The 23,011-nt window shown below is 37.7% G+C and overlaps 2 protein-coding genes across 5 annotated transcripts in view; one reads left to right on the forward strand and one right to left on the reverse strand.

The window, feature by feature from the left end:
• LOC134543114 (S-adenosylmethionine decarboxylase proenzyme) overlaps positions 1–3,574 on the reverse strand; it is a 36,376-nt gene extending 32,802 nt beyond the window's left edge. For both annotated transcript variants that reach the window (XM_063387937.1, XM_063387938.1), the window contains exon 1: positions 3,325–3,574. In XM_063387937.1, the coding sequence (XP_063244007.1) occupies positions 3,325–3,503 (179 nt within the window). In that variant the 5' untranslated portion in view covers positions 3,504–3,574. The remainder of the gene's footprint in view (positions 1–3,324) is intronic.
• A 7,165-nt stretch (positions 3,575–10,739) lies between these two features.
• LOC134543148 (fatty-acid amide hydrolase 2-A) overlaps positions 10,740–23,011 on the forward strand; it is a 74,474-nt gene continuing 62,202 nt past the window's right edge. Inside the window, exons 1-2 of one of the 3 annotated variants that reach the window (XM_063388002.1) lie at positions 10,740–10,794; positions 11,219–11,331. In XM_063388002.1, the coding sequence (XP_063244072.1) occupies positions 10,755–10,794; positions 11,219–11,331 (153 nt within the window). In that variant the 5' untranslated portion in view covers positions 10,740–10,754. Of the gene's footprint in view, positions 10,795–11,218; positions 11,332–16,765; positions 20,661–23,011 lie in introns of those variants that run through there. The other 2 variants (XM_063388005.1, XM_063388003.1) reach the window with 2 other exon arrangements.

Below are 23,011 nucleotides of genomic sequence, written 5' to 3' on the forward strand. Positions count from 1 at the left end.
CACTGCCTCTCCTAAAAACATTTTACCCCACTCTCTATCTCGTACCACCTGTTCTTTCCAATGACACACTTGATTTACTGAAATTACTTTCTTAAAAATCTTACTATTAGAATATTTTATGAATTCAAGTCCACTCCATTTACTTCAGACGCCAGCACTCCAAACCCGTCCAAGTACACCTTACAGGTGCTGAATTGACTTATGTAGGTTAATTACGGGAGGGACATTAAAACGAATCAATTCCAGGTTTCGACAAGACTGCAAAACTGTGGAGGTAACAGCAGGCATAACAAACATTTATATGGTATATGATATTAAAATGTTTAGTTCAGCTAACTACCATCATTCAGCATAACAACAGACATAGGGGGAGCGGGATATATTCCTCCCTTAAAGTTACGAAAAATATGAAATCTCAGGAAAGGCAGAGTGTTTTTCTGGGAGATGCACGGTGAACTGTTACACCACCCGGAATCACAAGGCACAAAGGCAATGGTTGACAATGATAATGATAATTTAACTGTTCAAACCCCTTGTTGATGATGTATGTTTTTTTATTACAACTATGCTTAGTTTATTTTTTCCAAATTCCATCCGAAAATAAATTCCTGTATCTGCCACTGATTCAGCACTAGGCCGGCACAGAGAAATTTTTAGGGTGTTTTAAAAAGCCTTTAACAAAATGAAACAAAGCTAATAAATAATCATTCTTCGAAATATCAAAATTAAAGGCAAAATCAGGAGTATGAATTTTTCAAAACTAGCTAAGGTTTACGAAACAAATATGGCATTCTACTTGATCAATAAATAAATTTTTATAATCACTCAGAAGTAGGAACTACCTAAACTGAAATGCTCTATAAACAGCAGATTATAAAAAATATATATATTTTACTGATTAAAATTTTGCATTTGTGAAAAAACATAATTAATTAAAACAAGATTCAGTTTCAGGTAAAAATTTACCAAAGCTATAAAATTAATAAAATGTTGGCCGCTTGTAAATTTATCCTCTTAGGCATTATACAGGGCCTACCATTCATGAAATTTGTATATTATTTATGTGTGTGTATATATGAGAGAAGTAACAAAAAAATGTGATAAATGTGAATATTTCTTAGTTTTGTCCTGGGTGGAAAGATATAAATATTCATTCTCATATATGGGAATTATTTAATGCAATCTATATAAGTGTACCTAATGCAAAGTTAGGAAGGCACATATGTTTTTTTTCTTTTAGAAACACAACAGAATTTTAAATAACAATTTTTGTGTCATGATCACAGACTAGTTCTGTTACAAAATAAAGTTTTGTCTTTTCACATAACATAGTTTAATTTGGCTCTTAATACTGAGTTTGAATTTTAAAGTTAAAGAACATATCCAGTTTGAGCATAGATATTATCCTATATCAAAGGCCTACATCCATACCCTCACAAAGCAGTGAGAAAGAATTTTCTTTCTTTCAAAACTTCTCTTTTCATTTCCATTAATTATGCTTACTTCATTTTAATGCAAATTCCTGTCAACTATTCAATATCCTAAATAAAAGTTTGTTAGCAATATTGTGCATAGACCTGCAGGTCTTCACGAGATGTTTAGAATGATTGATACTATTCTTACGTCGCTGCTTTTCCAGATATTAATAAAACAATTCTGAAACTACTTATTTTTGAAAACTAGAGATGTTCCTGTATTTACTCTGAAAACAGTTTCTTTATATTCCTAATAATTCATGAGAAACCACCATTTACAGCTTACATTACAATACCTATCCATACATGCAGCCATCACCATTTTTTTAACATTCTTATACGAGGAGTATAACAGGATCGGCAAACCTAACATTCACGACATTCTGTTCTGACGCTGCTTTTGTGCATGTTCGGTATGAATATTACAAATTTGTTGCATTGTGAAAACGGTAGTTTAGAATAAATAAGCTACATTAAAAATAGTTTAAAATATTGAGAACAGTTAGTTAGGTTAGTATAGCTACATTAAAAATAATGTAAAATATTTTTAATTGTTGCATAGGAATTGCAATGTGGCATAGCAACCAGTTCACACAAGTCCATTCGGAGGCCCGAATAGTTCCGAAGTTCACCACTCACATGAGCAACTTCAGTAGCTCTTGCATACTTTTAAAAGTGTAGATGGTTGATTAGGTTAGTACAGCTACATTAAAAATACTGTGAAATCATGTGAACAGTTGGTTAGGTCACGATAGCTACTTCTTAAATTGTTAATTCCGAAGCAACTATTAAAAACATTTTACATTATTTTTAATGTAGCCATACTAACCATCCAAACGTTTATAAGTATTTATATTGTAGCTAACCTAACCTAATCAACCATTCTCAATGTTTGACGTAAGTTCTCCGAAACCTATATACACGGACCTACGCAGAAAAGCAAAAAATGGTGGCGGCCACATCACTGTGTAGATATTGTAATGTATCCTATAAACTGATTTCTGAGAAACCAGTAGGAATTTAAAAACGCTGTTTTCAAGGTAAATCGAGGAATGTCTGTAGTGTTCAAAAATCATACTTTCCAAATTGTATTATTTTATCTACAGAAAAGCAGCGAAGCAAGAATTTTACAAACTAATTTTGTACAAACCACATTTCAAGTAATTACCATGTGGTGTACAGCACTACTAAAATTAGCCATGCTTCACAAATGAACTACATGTTTTTCATTCATGCTAAGTAGTAAAATAAAACATTATTTAACCAAAGGAAGGAATAATTGGGCTTATATTAAGTGTTAATCTGAAGGGCAATATTAACACACAAATTCCTGACAAAAATCATGAACACACATTCTCCAGGTCTACATTTATTATGAACAGTACGATTACAAATAGTAATATTTACAAGCCTTGCCTATCATACGATCTCACAACATTATAGTGAATAAATATAGAAAAATAACAAGTGAATTCCGTTTACAAACGTAAGCCCTACACAGTTGCCCAGTTCATTCATAATTATAAACACATTTCCCTTCCATTATCATGCATGACCAACTAAACAAATGGACTGCGTGGGCGGTGCTATATTTACAAAAGCCGGTACGCTAGACTAAGGAAACGAATTCCATTCTAGTATTGAGTCACGGACACAAAACTCAAAAGATGGCACATTTCAAACCACCAAGCGTAAAATTCTGCGCCGACTTCGCTCACATAAATATTAAAACTGCAAGATAATTTATGGATTAAACCCGGCTCCTCCATTTTAAGTAATTCGGCTCTAGGAAGAGATAAAATAAAAAAAAAATATCTACAATGTGATGAAAGTAAAGACAGAAAAATACCTTGGTATGTTTCTAAGATCGCATTGTGATGAATCTCCATCAGTTTTTTTGAACCAAATCTCAAGAAGTTTCTCAACGCCTTCAAAATATTGCCCATCACCTTTCCCTTCAGGCTCCGCCATCCTCAAGCCACAGTAGGCTACCCTGAAATGGGAATGGTGGAAACCGCAGAAAGACATGCGCCGTCTGCTCTGCTCCTCCGCACATGCGCACAGACGTCAGATGTTGATGCGCGAAATATGACGTACGTTATGACATGCGCTGTTCGCGTGTTGTTTCGTCCACTTCTAGCCAGCATACTGAACCTTGTATTAGCTGTAAAAACTTATTCGAACCGGTTTTGTATCAGTAGTCGAAAGTCTGTCAATTACGTGCAACCTTATTTTACTCTGTGAGCACCAAGAAGCGAACGGCGGGACAAAATGTATTTTTTGTCATATGTATACGATATTATCCCTTTTTATTTTATTCGTGTCATGAACTGCATGAAGAGACAATGACCGTCTTGGTATTGCAGCAAGTGTGTGTAAATAGTTTTTGGAGGTATATTTTGTTGTATTTCTTGGCTTCAGCGCCATATGTAATATCTTTTATTAATAAACAAATGTATGAAAACGAAAACAAAACAAAGACACAAGAGTCTAGCGGCAGCAATGCTACCTTCCTGATTTTTTTTTTTCCTAACGTAACTAAAACTAAGTGTATTTTGGAGGGGTCCGGGTTAGGGAGGGACCTAGGTGCGTCTCAGGCCGAAGCCTATACGCCTAGTCATGCTGGGATTAACCATGCAGGGAGAGGGTCGCATGCATAATGTGCTAGGAGGGGATTGGCCAGCCATGGCAGCGATTGGCGCCATGACTAACTCCCCTCACTCTTAAATCTAGACTATAACTAGAGATAGGTTGGGCCCAGGTAAAACCTGCATAGACACAGGGAAAACCCTGGGCACATTCATGCGGGATGCAAATTGGCATGCATTACGTGTAGGAATTTACAGGAGTCAGAGGATGGTCTGGATGAAGTGTTGGACAGAGTAGAAAAGAGTCTACCATGCGGGGGTTGGGCACTTGGACTCGTGGTCCGCTTTTCCAGTTGTCCAGCACTGGATTTAGTGACCAGGGACGCAAGCGCCCCTGGTGGTGAGTGGTTGCACTGACCACTCACTCCGCCGCCAGTCAGCACCTAAAAAACTAAGAAACTAAAACAGAAAAAATATAAATGACTTACAAACTAGGCATTTCGTTACGAAATATGCAAACACCCAACTCAGGGATGGACGTGCAGTGCTTAAGATAAAACTAAAATAAGAACTAAAAAAAATTTTTTTTTAATTTTTTTTTTTAGATTTTTTATTATTATTTTAGAATTATATATTTTTGATGACTATTACTAAGTATCTAGGACTTATTACTAATTTACAAATCTCTAATATCTACTACTATACTACTAGTTAAATATAGAGGAACTGTCGGTGTATAAAGTTACAGGTGAATTAAGTCAAGACCTATTCGCATTTTGGTATTAGTTGCAAGCTTTCAATTCAAAATCCCATGTCTTTCAGAAACACAACCGGCACTGGAGGTGAAGCCTGTCAGGCGGGCCATGCCCATCGGACATAGGGAGTCAGCCCTAACAGCACAGGCAGTGGAACTCCCAGGAGCCAAACCTACACCTGCGTGCTTCGGACCATTTTGAATTAGCACATTATTAATTTTATTCATTTTAATGTTGTCTATAATTTAAGTTTCAACTCGCGGGAGAATGATTGGCTGATCACTCAGCCAGCCACAGCACACTACGGAGGTCTGTGAGCCAAGATTGAATTTGGCATTTTATATTTTCCATGCAACTCTGGATCTTGTTCGCCCAGTGATGAAATATATGGGTTTCTGCTTATGGCACATTTATCATAGAATTTTTGCGCAGTTCTGAAATAATAATGTTTTAAAAGTTCGAGTTTGAGCTCTCTGTGCATAGCCCTTACGGGGCAATACACTGGCGCATCTGTCGCAATACGAATACTCTTATTCTGAATTCTCTGACGCCAGCCGATAGTGCGCCTCTTAGTCGCACAGGCCGCGATGCCTCTCCGACGCCTCTCAAAGCCGTGTGCCACGAACACGCCCGCGCGTGCAACATGGTGCAACGAGTGTGAGTGCACCGAACGACCCTTAGCTAGCACCACTACCGGCCACCTCGGCGGAAGCACTCCGCCGGGTGTGGCAATGTGCTTCCGCCGGACTATAGCATCAAGGGCACATGTTTTCTCTCACAGACATAAACTATGTAATGTATATTTCATCAAATGTTTTTATTTGTTAATTCCATTGTTCAACGTGCGAATAGGTCCTAAACTTGGCCGCGTCTGTTTCCCGCGCGCAATTGGCAGGCCTGCTGTAGCGCTGTGCTACACGAGTGAGTCAGTACCCACCGGGAGCTCGAAGAGGCTGGTCGTCTTCGCGCAACGTTGAGAGGCCACCTTCGCGCCAATTCCGCAACCGCATCTAGATCGTGAGTTACAACACCACTGGCCGTGCATCACCGCGCATCACCGCGCAGGTCTTAGCAGCAACGTCCGCCACGTACTGTTCGCTCAAAACTCCCCCCTCTCCATAGTAAGCGGGGTCATCGCCGAACAGCCGTACATGCGCAGAGCTCTCTAACCCCGAACAGTCGCGGCCAGGGGATGGATAGCACCATGTAGAGGTTGGTGTGTAATAAAAACCACACTTCACGTAGCGGAGTGCATCATTTGTATTATAAGGCGTCTTGGGTGGCCTAAACAGCCCAAGGATCACCTCTACGGACACGTCCCTGCCTCCCGCCACTTGGCCGAACCCAAACCCCGAGACCCATCCCGCAAAACTTGATAGCTTTGACGGGGAGGCAGCCGGAACGGTGTCATCTCTGTAGCTTGATTAAGTGAGATTCCGCTGCTGTTGCCCACACCGGCGCTGCATACGTGATTATTGGTTTTATTAGTGTGTTATAAATTATTATTCCGTTTTTAACAGAGCTACCTAAACGTCTGCTCATGACGGGGTAGAGGGTCATGAGCCTAGTGAAAGCTGTTTTTCTTTTCGCCTCTATGTGATCGCGCCATAGTAGTTTCCTATCCATGTGTACGCCTAAATATTTAACCACATTTTTGTGAGGAATTTGCTCATTGAAAAGTGTTAGTCGTGGTCTATCTTCAAGTGGCGGGAGATGTTTACGCGTAAAAACTATAGCTTCTGATTTAGTAGGGTTTACCTTAATTCGCCATTTTGTGCACCACTGTTCTATTGAATTTAACGCGGTTTGTAATCTGTCTGCTGCGAGTTCTAGAATACTAGATCTGCTAAACAATACCGTATCGTCCGCGTAGCAGCCAAACTGAACTGATCGGTGTGCGGGCTTAGGCATATCGTGGATATAAATATTGAATAAAACCGGCCCCAAGATGCTGCCTTGTGGGACTCCTGCTTTAATTATTTTTAAATCGGACTGTGCTCCTTCTGTCGTGACTCTAAACGATCTATTTTCTAAATACGAGGCCAGTAATTTAATATAACAATCGGGGAAGCCAGTTTTATATAATTTATAAATTAAGCCTTCATGAAGTACTCTATCAAAGGCTTTTTCTATGTCCAAAAACGCTGCGAGATTATAGCTATTCTGATTGAACACAGTTATTATTTGTTCTGTCATACGGACCAGTTGATGCGTTGTTGAATGCGCGCTGCGAAAACCAAATTGTTCGTCCGGCAGTACGTTATTTTCTTTAATGTGAGCATTTAGTCGCTGTAGAATTATGCATTCAGCTACTTTTGACAATGTACTCAGCAGACTAATGGGCCTATAATTTTGGGGCAGTGTCTTATCTTTTCCGGATTTATGAAAAACTATCACATTCGCTTCTTTCCACTGCAATGGAAAATACTGTAGTTTAAGTATTCCATTTATTAATTGAGCTAGGTATTCCAAAATTTCGTCGGGCAGTTTCTTAAGGACTACTGCCTGGATGCCATCGTTTCCCGGTGCCTTGCGTGGTTTCATACGCCTGATAGCCTGTTTAACTTCCTGAGATTGAGTTAAGACAGGTTTTGAGGTTAAAGGCTGATTAAGATTAATTGTAAGGTCTCTGTATATTCTGGCATTAAATTGCGGGTCACAGGGTTCGATATTAGTTTGAAAGGCTAATTCAAGGGTATTCGCGAAGGCTTGTGCCTTGTCTGTCGGTGTAAAAGCGAACCCAGTGCGAGTTTGTAGCGGAGGTATTTTATCTATCTTATGAAGGAATCGCTTTGTCATACTCCAGGTGCTACCATCTTGCACCTGTAGCTGAGAGACTTTCGTCTCCCATTGGCTGCTCCTCCATAGAGTTATTTCATCGGAAATTATTTTCTGTAATTCATTAATTCTCGCTTTAATGTCGCGCTGCCTACGTCGAGTATATTCGCGCCTTAATCTATTTTTCTGAGAAATTAAATCCCTAATATACACCGGCAGTTCATCTTGCTTAAATCTAACCACCTTTTCTGGGATGCACAAGTTAATAGCTGTTTGAATTTTAACTGTAAGTTCAGTGACTGCTGATTCGATGTTATCTTTTGTTTCGAAGTTGGCAGCATCGGCTGCAGGCAAATTATCGACTAAATACGTCTGAAAGCCTCTCCAGTCGGCTTTCTTGTAGTCTTTAATTTTTCTCGGAGGACTGATGTCAGTGTCCACGTCATCGAATAGTAGATGTACTGGAAAGTGGTCAGACGACATTTCGTGAAAGACTCTGAGTTCGAATCCCGTTTGAACTCTCTTATTTAATGCAATATCTAAAATATCGGGGTTGTGCCTTAGTACTCCGCTATCGTGAGTGGGCTCTGAGGGAGCATGTACTTGATAATTTTTGTTAGACTCGTGTCTTTGCAGCAGTAGGCCATTGGCTGTATTGCTCCGACAGTTCCAGTCTTTATGTTTGGCATTAATATCGCCGACTGCTAGGAATGTGGGAGCTGAGCCATATAAGATGTCCAGTTTGTTTTCAGTTAGTGACCTGCCCGGTGGTGCATACATCGAAATAAGCACAATTTGTTGTTTATTGACTTTAAAAGTAATTGCCACAGCTTCTAATTTATTAAATTCAGGTAAATGAAATTCACTATATTGTATACTTCTGTGGATTAGTAGGGCAACCCCTCCACTTCTGGTATCGCGGTCGCGCCTATAAATAGTGTGATTTAAGATAGTTAGACGATCTGTTGGAATTAAGTGTGTTTCGTTTATCGCCGCGATTCTAATATTATGTTTAATTAAATGATCGGTAAATTCGATTATTTTATTTCTAACTCCTCGTGCATTCTAGTAAAGGATGGTACTTAAACTACTGTCTACGGGGGTAGTATTAATGGCAGAACCTAAATTAAGGGTGTGCGGCATTAAAGCTGGCCGCTAATGCTGTCACGAAGCCCGTGGTGGCTTTTATTTTGTCCTCTATTGACTTGGACGGATTACACCAAATAGCCATTAAAATGCACATTGGTTCCAGGACGTGTGCCAGGTTAGGGTCCTGTGTAATGGCATCCGATTGGCCTACGAGCTTCAGAAAGTCGCTCGCGTCCATCGCTGGCTTCTCCGCGGGATTTAGCTGCGGTGAAGCAGTTGGCATTACTGTTGGTGAGTCAGTCTGCAACGGGCTGGCTTGTTGTTGCCCAGGCGCGACATTCTTGGAATCACTGGGGGGAGTGGTGGAGTTGGGTGGCGCCTTAGTACCTGGCTGATCCATCACTTGACCTTGCGCCCGGCCTTTACCATTTTTGTGCCCCGAATGGTGTTTCTTCGGGGGCCTCTGGGGCAGGGGCTGGCCTCTAGGTCTGGGTGGGTTTGCCAAGACAGGATACTCCAGTTCATGCCTATCGCTCAGCACTGAATATTGGTTAGGGCTCTGCCATTGTGGGGGGGCGGGGTAGCTCGGGGCTCGCCATGGCTGTCTTGGGGGCTGGGGGCAGTAGCCTGAGGGGCCGGCTTGTTGTGGGGGCGGGCGGACTTGAGCCGTGGCTGTTGCTCGCTTGTTTTCGCGCAATGCGCGTTTGGACTGCAGCTCTCTGTCTTTCCGCTCCTGTTGCGGGAGGTGACGCCAGTTCTCCCTCTTGTAGGCCATGCAGCCTCTGTAATTGGCGCAATGCGGGCCTTCACATCGCGCGCACTTTGCCTTCGTCCTGTCACCTCCCTGGGGGCAAACCTCGGTTTTGTGCCCTTGGCTGCACCATCGGCACACAGGGGAGGCTCTGCAGCCTTTTGCGGGGTGGCCAAACCTCTGACAGTTGCCACATTGGAGGGGGCCTTTGGGGTGTCGATAGTCCTCAACACGAATGCTGAGGCCTCCGAATGACTTCAGGTCGTAAATCCTTTCTGGATTTACGGCCTTCGGGAGCTCTACGACTAACTTATTTATAGGCTGCCTTGTCTGCCTGTTGTACAGAAACCAGAAGTTCTGCACTGGAAGACCCATTGCGGCGAACTCGGCCTGAATGAATTGTTTGTCGGTGCTGCTATGCACTCGACAAAACACAAACTTGTTCGGGATCTCGTCCCGTTGCAGCAGCACAGAGTGTTGCACTCTGGCCTGCTCCAGTGCACGCACTGCCCTGTGGTACTCCTCCACGGTGGCAGTGTGAATCATGAGCTGGTCATGGCCGCGACTGACGCAGGACCAGCGCTCCTGCAGTGCTGCATCCAGCACTGTTTTAATGGCCGGGTAGCTGTGGCCAGAATCAACAAATACATACAGGGGTTTCACCTGCATTTTCTTTGCCTGAGGGGCAGGGTTTGGCGGGGCAGGGCTCGAACCTGCGGACGTGTTGGCGGCCGTTTGACTGGCCGAGTTGTTTGCCCTTCTGACGGGCTGCTTGCGAAGTCGCTCGGCCTGCTGCCTGGCGATCGCGGGGTTCGTCAGTGGGGGGCGCAGTCTTTCGTCCTTTCCTTCCGTTTTTTGTTTTTTTGAGACGACTGTTGTAAAGCCGTCGTCGCTAGACATTTCTTGTTCGTCGTCGCTCGGCAGGGGCACATCGATGCACTCCTGCATCACCTGCTCGTCACTTAACTGGTCAGTCATGTCGCTAGTTACACCCTACAACGCACTAACACCCACTGACCACGCACCCGGTATTAAGCCGGGTTGTGGCTAGGCTGTAGGGTTAGCTACAACCCGGGTTGTTTTGCACGCTTACACTTCTTAGGAAAACCTGGGAATACCACCTGGCCTGTGTGCGAGTAAACAGGCTGTTCCTGGAATCTCGCAGCTCCGCTTGATGCGTCCGTCCTCGGCCAAGGCTCGAAGCGAACTCGCTACCTTCCTGCAACTGGCTGCAAATGCCGATCCTCTCCGAAGTTGGCCGATCGGGCCCTGGATGCTTTTTATTTTTACGCGCGCGTTTTTTCTCTCCAGTATAAAAATGCCACATAGACTGTTTAGTGGATGGTTGGTTATATTAGGTAAGTATAGCTACATTAAAAATACTGTAAAATCATTTTATGGTTGCTTAGCAAATAACTTTTTAATATGTAGCTATCCAGCGCTAGGAAACCATTTACATGATTTCCAAGTATCTTTAATGTAGCTATCCTAACCAAATCAACCGTCAACAAAGTTTTAAAGTATTTATAATGTAGCTAACCTAACCTAATTGACCATTAGTTATCATGTCCTTACCTGAAAATTACATTTTAATTAATAAATTTACTTTTATTTGCATTCATTATTCAAATATATTTATTACTTTTGAAATGTTACGTGCTCGTATTTATTTTTACAAGTACAAAAAAATTTGCACCTGCTGGGATTCGAACTGTCAACCTTACGATGAAATAATAGCGCCGCTGAGCATTCAGCCAGACGGCCGTATTTGATAATTTAAAGTTTCAGACGATATATATGATCGTGCCGCCGGCCCCGGAACGAGCCTGAGCAGTGCTGCAGCCGGCCCCGGAACGAGCGTGAGCGGTGCGGCATTTGCAACTAGTTGCAGGAAGGTAGCATTGCTGCCGCTAGACACTTCTACAAAGACCCCAGGCAAAATTATTTCAATTCTAGTTTGCTCTTATTCGTACAAGTATGTAGTGTTATTGATTGGGAAAGGGTTGTTATGCTTGATATTAGTTAAATTATCAGAGGGATCAACCTATCAGTACGAATAATAAACCAACATTGAGAGAGCGCGCTGGTGGAATAAAAACTGAAAAGGCCCGTAAAAACTTAAAATCACTACTTTCAATTTTTTTAAACTATCTGGGCTGAGATTAAACATGAAAGTCAATTTACTTAAACTTACATCGAATTTCCTGCATCCCTTTCACGTGGTGTTAACAAGCGATACTAATCAGTACAAACGTTTGGAGGGAAACGATGTAATTTTTAAGCTAAGCGAATAGTAAAATACATGATCGAATGCCAAACATAGAATTTATAGGTACGTATAGCTAACTGAAAATGCAAGTATATTTTCAGGCGACTACAGAGACAGTATTAGATAAATATTTTATAATCAAGATATTATCAGTAAACTATTTTGAAATAGGCGTCATCCACATGAAACTGAATGTGCAGAACTTTATTTGATTATTAATTTATATTTTCCAAATTGAAAAGTAAAATGTGTTTTGAATTCTAACTTAATCTAATTTTGAAGTACATCCCTGTATATTGTAGTGAATTTATCATGCGTGAGTGACAAATGTAATGTCACAAGATTTATTTTGCCTGATAAGAGAGCCCACTTTTGCTTACAACTCTAGTGGCTAGTAACATACGGTACTAATTGAAGATAGCTAAGGCTAATTCTGCTACAGTTTGTGAAGATTAAAGTTATTAGTTTAATAATATTGTACTATCCCCGTCGCTTTGAGCCTTTCTTCATAACAATGTCAAGTGAAATTTATCGTAATTTTTTTCCCATGATTTACGATAGTATTTTGTTGAAGACTACTTATGGCCGTAGTAATCTCAAAAGGCCAATAATATATGTGCGAAGCAACGTAACATGGGGAGGAAACTGGTATAGGAATCGGTTGCAATGTTATGTAGCCTTTTTTTTGGTAGTTTCTGTTATTCCCGTGCCAGCGGAAAGTATCGCTAGTTGTAACATATTAGATCATACTGGAGACTTTTGACAATTACATTTTTACATATTAACGTAAATAAGTAGCTTTTAACAGAAATATTAATAATTTTTATTTTTAAATTCAAAACTATGTTTTACTTAAGTTATAAGTAATATTGTAATTATATATTTGACACATGTAGTCATAGTAGTGTGTTTGTTTGTGTTTGTAAGTTGGAATTAACGTGCATCTACGAACATACAATTATTTTTCATTTGGAATATTTAATTTACACAGTTGGAGATATACCTACTGATAAAACATGAAACTAAAGCCAGACTTTGCATGGAGAGGGAGGCGAGTGCAGTGGCATGCAGGTTGAGGACATGCGTTGTGATTGTGCCGTTTGGTTTGGTTAGGCATGTTTTTGTGCTCTGGCAGAGCAGTGAATTGTAAAGCCGTAATATCCTATGAAAAGAGCCGCATGCGGCTTGCGAGCCACGGTCTGCGACCCTAGCTCAAGGGGAATGATCCAATAGTTCCATTCGTATTCATTTCTTTGCTCTTGTTGATAGACGATACCTACGGACAAGAAATGAAAAATTCCATTGACCTTTATGAAAAGAAATTACATTTAGTGCTGGGAAAAATTGTATCCTATGTTGCATATGTAAAATTTAATTCTTGAGGAAAGTACTATGAAAACACAAACATTTATAAAAATGTTTACAGATTTCCAATTTCATAGTAACTACAAAAATGATAACTTTTATGTACAAGTTCTTGGCAATTGTTGCGGGAGTAATTTGGTAGACATTAATTTAGCAGCTTCTGCGAAACAATCAATGTACATATTTATCAAGATCTTTGAGAATATAACTTTTTGTCACATGTGGATTTTTATTGGTGACTTTTGTTTTTAATGATACTTTCCTCATGTGCCTATGTGCAGGGCAGAAATTTAGGATAGGTTTGCGAGATACATATGGGTAAAACATATACCGTTATTTTCACACTCGATTATAATTGTGCAAAATTTGTATGTAACGGGACAATTGAGAGTTATTTAAAATTTCGGAAAAGGTATACCTTTTTACAGATAAATGTGCATAGTCTATATTAGCCTGCCACTATAGTTCAGCCCCATGATATTTTGACACATTTATTGTAATATTTAGCATGGAAAATGGATTGTGTTTTGCGGAAACAATGGAATAGTCCGTATTCAATTTAATGTTAAGTAGGTAAAGAAAAATTCCCAGTATAACTTTTGTTTTGTTAATATTTAAGAAACTGTTCGAGTTCGACACTGCCAACCACAGAAACAAATGTAATATATTTGAAATTTAAATTGTAGTTCATGTACAACCCAGCCCTCACTAACATGGAGGATTTATTATGACAGGTTCTAAGTAGGGGCCCAATTATGTGAAGATTGGTTTTTTTCTATGCTTATTTTTTCGTATAACATACCTCCAAGTAGGTCACTTGAAACTAAACTTATTTTTTCAAAAATCTCAATTGGTTACTAAAGTTTAATTGAAGTCACTTGTCATTTTTTGTACGTTTTTGTAGGTTATGACATTGATCAACATTTATTATAACTTGACATTGGTGTTAATATATTTCTTAAAATAAAAAAAAAATTTTTTGTGGTTACGTAGTTTGTGTTATGAAGAGGGGTAAAGATGACGCTGGTTATTTGGTTGCTATTCTGGAATCATATCCTTAATTGTTACCATCCTGTTTCTGAGATTGTATATTCAACATGTTTCCCTACACATGTATTGATTATGTGTAATATCGGTTGCTTAAATTTGTCAAGTTTATATGTTCACATGTTAACTTTTATAAGCCACTTTTGTAAAATCTATTCTTTCATTTAACATATTATTCATTTGTGAGAGCTTATGGTTTTTTTTGCTTGCATTTTCATGTTTTAATAGAACTTGTTAAATGAGTGTATATACTACAGAGACTTATGAAGATGTTATTTATTTCAGTGCCTTGCTGCCTGACTAAAAATATTTGTGTTTTGTCTTATCAGAGTGATAAAAGTCGTTTCTGAACTGTAGTTGCATTGGTGACCATGGTGCTTCACAAATATAGCTGTCAGAAATTCTTACATTGTTGATGTGTCACATTGCAAATAAACTTTCTCTACACTTGCATTAAAACTTTTTGATTAATCTAATTTCCTTTTTTTATCATCCTGTAGTGTAACCTGACAAGCAGAATATTTTGCTCCACTAATTTGTTAAAAACTTCTGTTAATTAATATTTAAAATAATAGCACATATAGGTTTTTCTGCTAAAACAAGATAATATAACTCATAAAAATACTAATTAATTAAATAGTGTACATACCAATTCAATTAGAATGCTAACTCATATTCCCAGATGAGAACATATTTTTTTAGTATATGGTATACCCTTTTGATGTTTGTAAACATGTTTTTATATTCATTAGGGAAACTTTTTAACAGAGGTGTTATTTTCTCCCCAAACCTTTCCCCTTAAAATTAGCATTTGTAAGTAAATTAAAGTTGTAAATCTGGGATAAAAAGTTGTGTATGTACTTTTGTATGAGAGTTTCTAGAATATTTGATAATAATTTCGTTTACTATGTTATGGCATGTAATTTACATTTTAAGCAAAATTCTCGTGATATCCACAAGTTTTTACAAAAGGAATATATCAATATCCTATGTCAAATCTATTGCAACTTGAAACAATGTCACGATGCGTCTTAATAATTTTAATATACGGAGGCGGCAGCAATTAATTATGTAACATGTTAGAACCCACATGTATATCACGTCATAAGATTAGCAGCAAATAAGTATTACATCCGAAGCTGATCCAAACTCCATTATGCTTTGACAAGAAAAAACATTTTCATGGTTACGTTACCGCTACCAAACATAAACAAACAAAAAAAACATGAATGTGTGCGTGCGTGACAGCTTCCCACTGCGCATGCGCAAGTTGTTAGTTCTTATTTTGTCCGTGCCAGCGTCAACTTCGCTGCAAACGCTCCATAGCAGCCATGATAGCAGTCTGCTTAATCGTGACACGCGTTTAACATGGGAGTTTCCACTCTTTCAGAATGATTGTATGCTCGTTGCTTATTAGCGACCAAGGATAGGCTAGAAAACCTACCTGCCAAATAAATTTAACCTTCCTAAACAACAAAAATATTACGGAATGTCAATTTAGAACGACACTTTTTAAAGCGCGCCTTTTCTTCCTTGCACGCTAATGCTTCGCCTGCCGATTACAGGCCTTTAACAAAAGTTTAATTAAGACATCCAGCATTTAAATTTACCAAAATAAACTGCTATATCCTAAATATAAAGGTCAAATCTGTACCTATAATAAAATTTATAAATACCTTTTATAGTGTATAATTTTTAAAAGCATGACCAACGAAACGAGGTCTCTTTTCAAAAGTGTTACCTCATATTGAAACCTCCTTAGGGCTTATAACAAGTATTGGCCCCTTATGAGCTACATACCAAATGATACTGGTGGGTGGAGGCCGGGCTTTTTGGCCTTCGGAGGGACGACGACAAAACACAACTAAAAAAGTTATCAATTTCAAAGTACCTCTTTAAAATGTGAACATATGATTATTTATATTTTCAGCAAAGCTACTGACATGAAAAAAAAAATCTTAAATGGCTCAAGTATCCCCATTCGACGGTATCTTATATAAATTTTTTAGAGGCCTGTAATCGGCAGGCGAAGCATTACCCTGCAAGTAAGACATTGTGCGCGAACTTGTTGCTGTCCGTCGTCATTAAAAGTGTCGGGGCAGACAGAAATTCGTAAACGTACATGTTGTTAAGGAAGGTTACAACTTTCATTTGGTATGTAGCTCATAAGGGGCCAATACTTGTTATAAGCCCTAAGGAGGTTTCAATATGAGGTAACACTTTTGAAAAGAGACCTCGTTTCGTTGGTCATGCTTTTAAAAATTATACACTATAAAAGGTATTTATAAATTTTATTATAGGTACAGATTTGACCTTTATATTTAGGATATAGCAGTTTATTTTGGTAAATTTAAATGCTGGATGTCTTAATTAAACTTTTGTTAAAGGCCTGTAATCGGCAGGCGAAGCATTAGCGTGCAAGGAAGAAAAGGCGCGCTTTAAAAAGTGTCGTTCTAAATTGACATTCCGTAATATTTTTGTTGTTTAGGAAGGTTAAATTTATTTGGCAGGTAGGTTTTCTAGCCTATCCTTGGTCGCTAATAAGCAACGAGCATACAATCATTCTGAAAGAGTGGAAACTCCCATGTTAAACGCGTGTCACGATTAAGCAGACTGCTATCATGGCTGCTATGGAGCGTTTGCAGCGAAGTTGACGCTGGCACGGACAAAATAAGAACTAACAACTTGCGCATGCGCAGTGGGAAGCTGTCACGCACGCACACATTCATGTTTTTTTTTTGTTTGTTTATGTTTGGTAGCGGTAACGTAACCATGAAAATGTTTTTTCTTGTCAAAGCATAATGGAGTTTGGATCAGCTTCGGATGTAATACTTATTTGCTGCTAATCTTATGACGTGATATACATGTGGGTTCTAACATGTTACATAATTAATTGCTGCCGCCTCCGTATATTAAAATTATTAAGACGCATCGTGACATTGTTTCAAGTTGCAATAGATTTGACATAGGATATTGATATATTCCTTTTGTAAAAACTTGTGGATATCACGAGAATTTTGCTTAAAATGTAAATTACATGCCATAACATAGTAAACGAAATTATTATTAAATATTCTAGAAACTCTCATACAAAAGTACATACACAACTTTTTATCCCAGATTTACAACTTTAATTTACTTACAAATGCTAATTTTAAGGGGAAAGGTTTGGGGAGAAAATAACACCTCTGTTAAAAAGTTTCCCTAATGAATATAAAAACATGTTTACAAACATCAAAAGGGTATACCATATACTAAAAAAATATGTTCTCATCTGGGAATATGAGTTAGCATTCTAATTGAATTGGTATGTACACTATTTAATTAATTAGTATTTTTATGAGTTATATTATCTTGTTTTAGCAGAAAAACCTATATGTGCTATTATTTTAAATATTAATTAACAGAAGTTTTTAACAAATTAGTGGAGCAAAATATTCTGCTTGTCAGGTTACACTACAGGATGATAAAAAAAGGAAATTAGATTAATCAAAAAGTTTTAATGCAAGTGTAGAGAAAGTTTATTTGCAATGTGACACATCAACAATGTAAGAATTTCTGACAGCTATATTTGTGAAGCACCATGGTCACCAATGCAACTACAGTTCAGAAACGACTTTTATCACTCTGATAAGACAAAACACAAATATTTTTAGTCAGGCAGCAAGGCACTGAAATAAATAACATCTTCATAAGTCTCTGTAGTATATACACTCATTTAACAAGTTCTATTAAAACATGAAAATGCAAGCAAAAAAAACCATAAGCTCTCACAAATGAATAATATGTTAAATGAAAGAATAGATTTTACAAAAGTGGCTTATAAAAGTTAACATGTGAACATATAAACTTGACAAATTTAAGCAACCGATATTACACATAATCAATACATGTGTAGGGAAACATGTTGAATATACAATCTCAGAAACAGGATGGTAACAATTAAGGATATGATTCCAGAATAGCAACCAAATAACCAGCGTCATCTTTACCCCTCTTCATAACACAAACTACGTAACCACAAAAAATTTTTTTTTTATTTTAAGAAATATATTAACACCAATGTCAAGTTATAATAAATGTTGATCAATGTCATAACCTACAAAAACGTACAAAAAATGACAAGTGACTTCAATTAAACTTTAGTAACCAATTGAGATTTTTGAAAAAATAAGTTTAGTTTCAAGTGACCTACTTGGAGGTATGTTATACGAAAAAATAAGCATAGAAAAAAACCAATCTTCACATAATTGGGCCCCTACTTAGAACCTGTCATAATAAATCCTCCATGTTAGTGAGGGCTGGGTTGTACATGAACTACAATTTAAATTTCAAATATATTACATTTGTTTCTGTGGTTGGCAGTGTCGAACTCGAACAGTTTCTTAAATATTAACAAAACAAAAGTTATACTGGGAATTTTTCTTTACCTACTTAACATTAAATTGAATACGGACTATTCCATTGTTTCCGCAAAACACAATCCATTTTCCATGCTAAATATTACAATAAATGTGTCAAAATATCATGGGGCTGAACTATAGTGGCAGGCTAATATAGACTATGCACATTTATCTGTAAAAAGGTATACCTTTTCCGAAATTTTAAATAACTCTCAATTGTCCCGTTACATACAAATTTTGCACAATTATAATCGAGTGTGAAAATAACGGTATATGTTTTACCCATATGTATCTCGCAAACCTATCCTAAATTTCTGCCCTGCACATAGGCACATGTGGAAAGTATCATTAAAAACAAAAGTCACCAATAAAAATCCACATGTGACAAAAAGTTATATTCTCAAAGATCTTGATAAATATGTACATTGATTGTTTCGCAGAAGCTGCTAAATTAATGTCTACCAAATTACTCCCGCAACAATTGCCAAGAACTTGTACATAAAAGTTATCATTTTTGTAGTTACTATGAAATTGGAAATCTGTAAACATTTTTATAAATGTTTGTGTTTTCATAGTACTTTCCTCAAGAATTAAATTTTACATATGCAACATAGGATACAATTTTTCCCAGCACTAAATGTAATTTCTTTTCATAAAGGTCAATGGAATTTTTCATTTCTTGTCCGTAGGTATCGTCTATCAACAAGAGCAAAGAAATGAATACGAATGGAACTATTGGATCATTCCCCTTGAGCTAGGGTCGCAGACCGTGGCTCGCAAGCCGCATGCGGCTCTTTTCATAGGATATTACGGCTTTACAATTCACTGCTCTGCCAGAGCACAAAAACATGCCTAACCAAACCAAACGGCACAATCACAACGCATGTCCTCAACCTGCATGCCACTGCACTCGCCTCCCTCTCCATGCAAAGTCTGGCTTTAGTTTCATGTTTTATCAGTAGGTATATTTCCAACTGTGTAAATTAAATATTCCAAATGAAAAATAATTGTATGTTCGTAGATGCACGTTAATTCCAACTTACAAACACAAACAAACACACTACTATGACTACATGTGTCAAATATATAATTACAATATTACTTATAACTTAAGTAAAACATAGTTTTGAATTTAAAAATAAAAATTATTAATATTTCTGTTAAAAGCTACTTATTTACGTTAATATGTAAAAATGTAATTGTCAAAAGTCTCCAGTATGATCTAATATGTTACAACTAGCGATACTTTCCGCTGGCACGGGAATAACAGAAACTACCAAAAAAAAGGCTACATAACATTGCAACCGATTCCTATACCAGTTTCCTCCCCATGCAACGTAATGTGCGCGAAGAATAGGCGAATAAGTGAATGTCATATTTTGAAATTTGTAGAGGTGTAAAAGTAACGAAAAAATGTGTACCCGTATGTATTCGTTACTATAACAATTAGTACTCGTTACTTTCGTATCGTTACTCGTTACATCTGATACCGCATGACATGGCACATGCTATGTTATGTAACAGCATCGAATCGAGTCGTATTTCGTACGCGTACAGTATGACGTCGCGTAAATAAAAATAAATCGAATATAAACAATTAAAAATATTTGATAATTAACAGCTTTTGTTAACCAAGAAACAATTAACTCTCATTAGAGCGGCTTTATTATAATATATCTTTTAAGATAAGAACATAAAACGTGAAAATACGCGATTATAAAAAACAAAAACATACATATTTATAATTTGTAAAAAATACTTTCTTACGTTGTTTCTGTTCGAATCTAAAACTTTGTCTACACACACAATACCTTTAATAAACAGTAAAAAACTTGGACGACGAATTTCCAAATCATACTTTTATTAATAAACAAACATCGTTCTTTGTAACGAATAAGCGCGCGCATGCGTGAAACATACGAAAGATGCGAGTAACGAAATGCATTCGTGTGAAACGTTTCGTTACTCGTTACTAGATGCCGCACCCGTTACTCAGCAACGAATACATACGGTTTGCTACAGCTCTAGAAATTTGTGTAGTCATGTTGTGAACGTGAACCAGTTTGTAAACAAAGTACTGTAGAGAGATTTCTTATCGACTGGAATCACCCTTAATGTTTACACTATAGAAATGTCTCAGGTAATATTAATGCTATGAATTTTGTGTTTTTGTACTTGTTATTTTTTATGAAAAGCAATCATGGAGATTAAGTTTATTTAGAGAAAAACTTATCAGATATTATATTTTTATTATGTATTTACCAAATATATTTCAGTTTATCAATGTCTCAGATGTCAGTGTGATTTAGGGTATGTATATTGTAAATATTCAATGAATCATGTACAAATGACCTGTTCAATTATGATACCCTCTATGATTATAGACTCAACGTAGTAAATAAATAAATCGAGGGACGTGTGGAAACGAAACCGAGCGAAGTAACGAAATGGTTTCGTATTTGCCTCATTCGGGAGGATCCGTTTTTGACCCCTCTTGGTATCTGGATTCCATGGATTCCTAAAATCACTCCAGGCTGATTCCTACTGTAATGTCACTGCACTGTGTTTGTTGCATGTTGCGGGACTATTTTAGATCCCGAATCCATAACACTACTGATGAAGTCACCAAGATCGTGTCGCTTATGTCATAACCACCCCTACATTCTTACAGGACAGTTCCCAAATGGTGTTCCGCAGAACCCTGGTGTTACGTGGCGGGGTACTGGGGATCCGTGAGACAAGACGAATGTCGTATAAAGTAGGCACAATTATTGTCCAATAACTTTCTTTGAAGGAGTTGGGGTTCCGCCTAGAGATAAGTCTATAAAAAAATTGAGGGAAAAATTAAAAACCGTTAGTCTAACCTTAAAATTAAAGTAGGCCCTACAGTACACTCCCGATTATCCGCGAAATTAAGTGGCAGGGCCACCGCGGATAGTGAAAAACGCAGATAATCCTCAAAAGAGCCGAAAATGGGAAACAAAAAAAAGAAATATTAATTTCAACTTAAAATTCTAAAAATTTATGTACAGTAAAAGTTACAATTAACAGAAATAATTTTTAAATGATACTAAAATTTTAGTATTTTACTGAATAATTGACATTCAATACATTTCAGTGATGTAAACATAAAAGTGCTTGGTACTTACTTCGTAACAAGGATACAGTACATACTGAACGTACTCAGACACTTCATTAGACATTAAAAAAGCACAACTCTTTAAATTTACAACTTTTTGGAAAAAGATCAGTCACTTACTTTTGTTTTTTAGTTTGTAAACATCTTTTCTTAATTCTTGATTGAATTTTCGGAACATAAGTTTTTCAGCCAACTGCGCATCGTCGTCTTGTTCCTCTAAATGGTGAAGCAGTCCGACGATGTGTTGCAAAGCCGCTTCGTGAGTCAACTACGCCTTCGCACTGGGCTCGCCTGTGGCGTTTTACTGTATACTGCACACAATACACTCGTCAAATAGAGTTCAAATTTGCTCACTTATAATAAAATACAGATTTACATATGTACTGTATTTTTTCATAGGATGTGCGGATAATCAGCACCGCGGATCATCCGCCTGCGGATAATAGGGAGTTTACTGTGTGTGTATATACATATATATATCCTTCTAATAAAGTACACCATTTTAACTAGCCTACTTTGTTTTGATAAAAATTGCCATTCTTGAAACCAACAATCGGATTGCATTAATTATTCATCAACAGAATCTGCTTTAAGAGTGGGTGGATTATAAGACACTTCAAACTCACACAGTGACTGAGAGAGAAAGCTGTGCTAGCACAGAGGTTTATAGCTGTCCTCAGTGTCCTCTTCCTGATGCGAATAAAACCACTGTCTGTGCAGGCACAGACACTGCCCAGTCTCCCACTCTCTCCCACACTTGCCCTACACAGCATCCAGACCAAACAGTGGCTGAGGCAGGCTGGTGTGTGGCTGTGCAAACACTGGGACGATAACAGTAAAGAGTATAATGAGCAAAGAAACCTGCTGCTAGCTGAAGGCCTTGTGTGACAACTGTATTTTCATATTTTATATTTTATATTCATTGTATTTATTATCTTCTGTTTATTGTCGAGTAATGTAGCTACCTGTTTGACATATTCATTGTCTCGTAGATCTTTCAATGGATGTGCTAAACATTGTTACATGTTAGGACTGTGTGAACTTGCATATTTTTTGAACAAAACTCACAATTCTAACCATGAAGTTTGTCAAACCCAAACAAAATTTTAGCTAGCACTTAGGAAATTAAAGTTTTTTTATAACTTATTATGTTTCAAAGAAATGCTAGTCATCTTGGCATCTTGTGATGTTACACATGTGAGGATATCTCTCGGTGATGCTATCTAATATGTGGATGCAATAAAAAAAAATGAAAGTTACACACATGTTCTTTTGTATGTTGTACACTTATAGCTTTATGAAATAACCTTTGATCAAATGTTTTTTGTCATGTGCTATTTTTTGTTGAAATA

The sequence above is a fragment of the Bacillus rossius genome, assembly GCF_032445375.1.
Source record: "Bacillus rossius redtenbacheri isolate Brsri chromosome 9 unlocalized genomic scaffold, Brsri_v3 Brsri_v3_scf9_2, whole genome shotgun sequence".
Classification (NCBI taxonomy): domain Eukaryota; kingdom Metazoa; phylum Arthropoda; class Insecta; order Phasmatodea; family Bacillidae; genus Bacillus; species Bacillus rossius.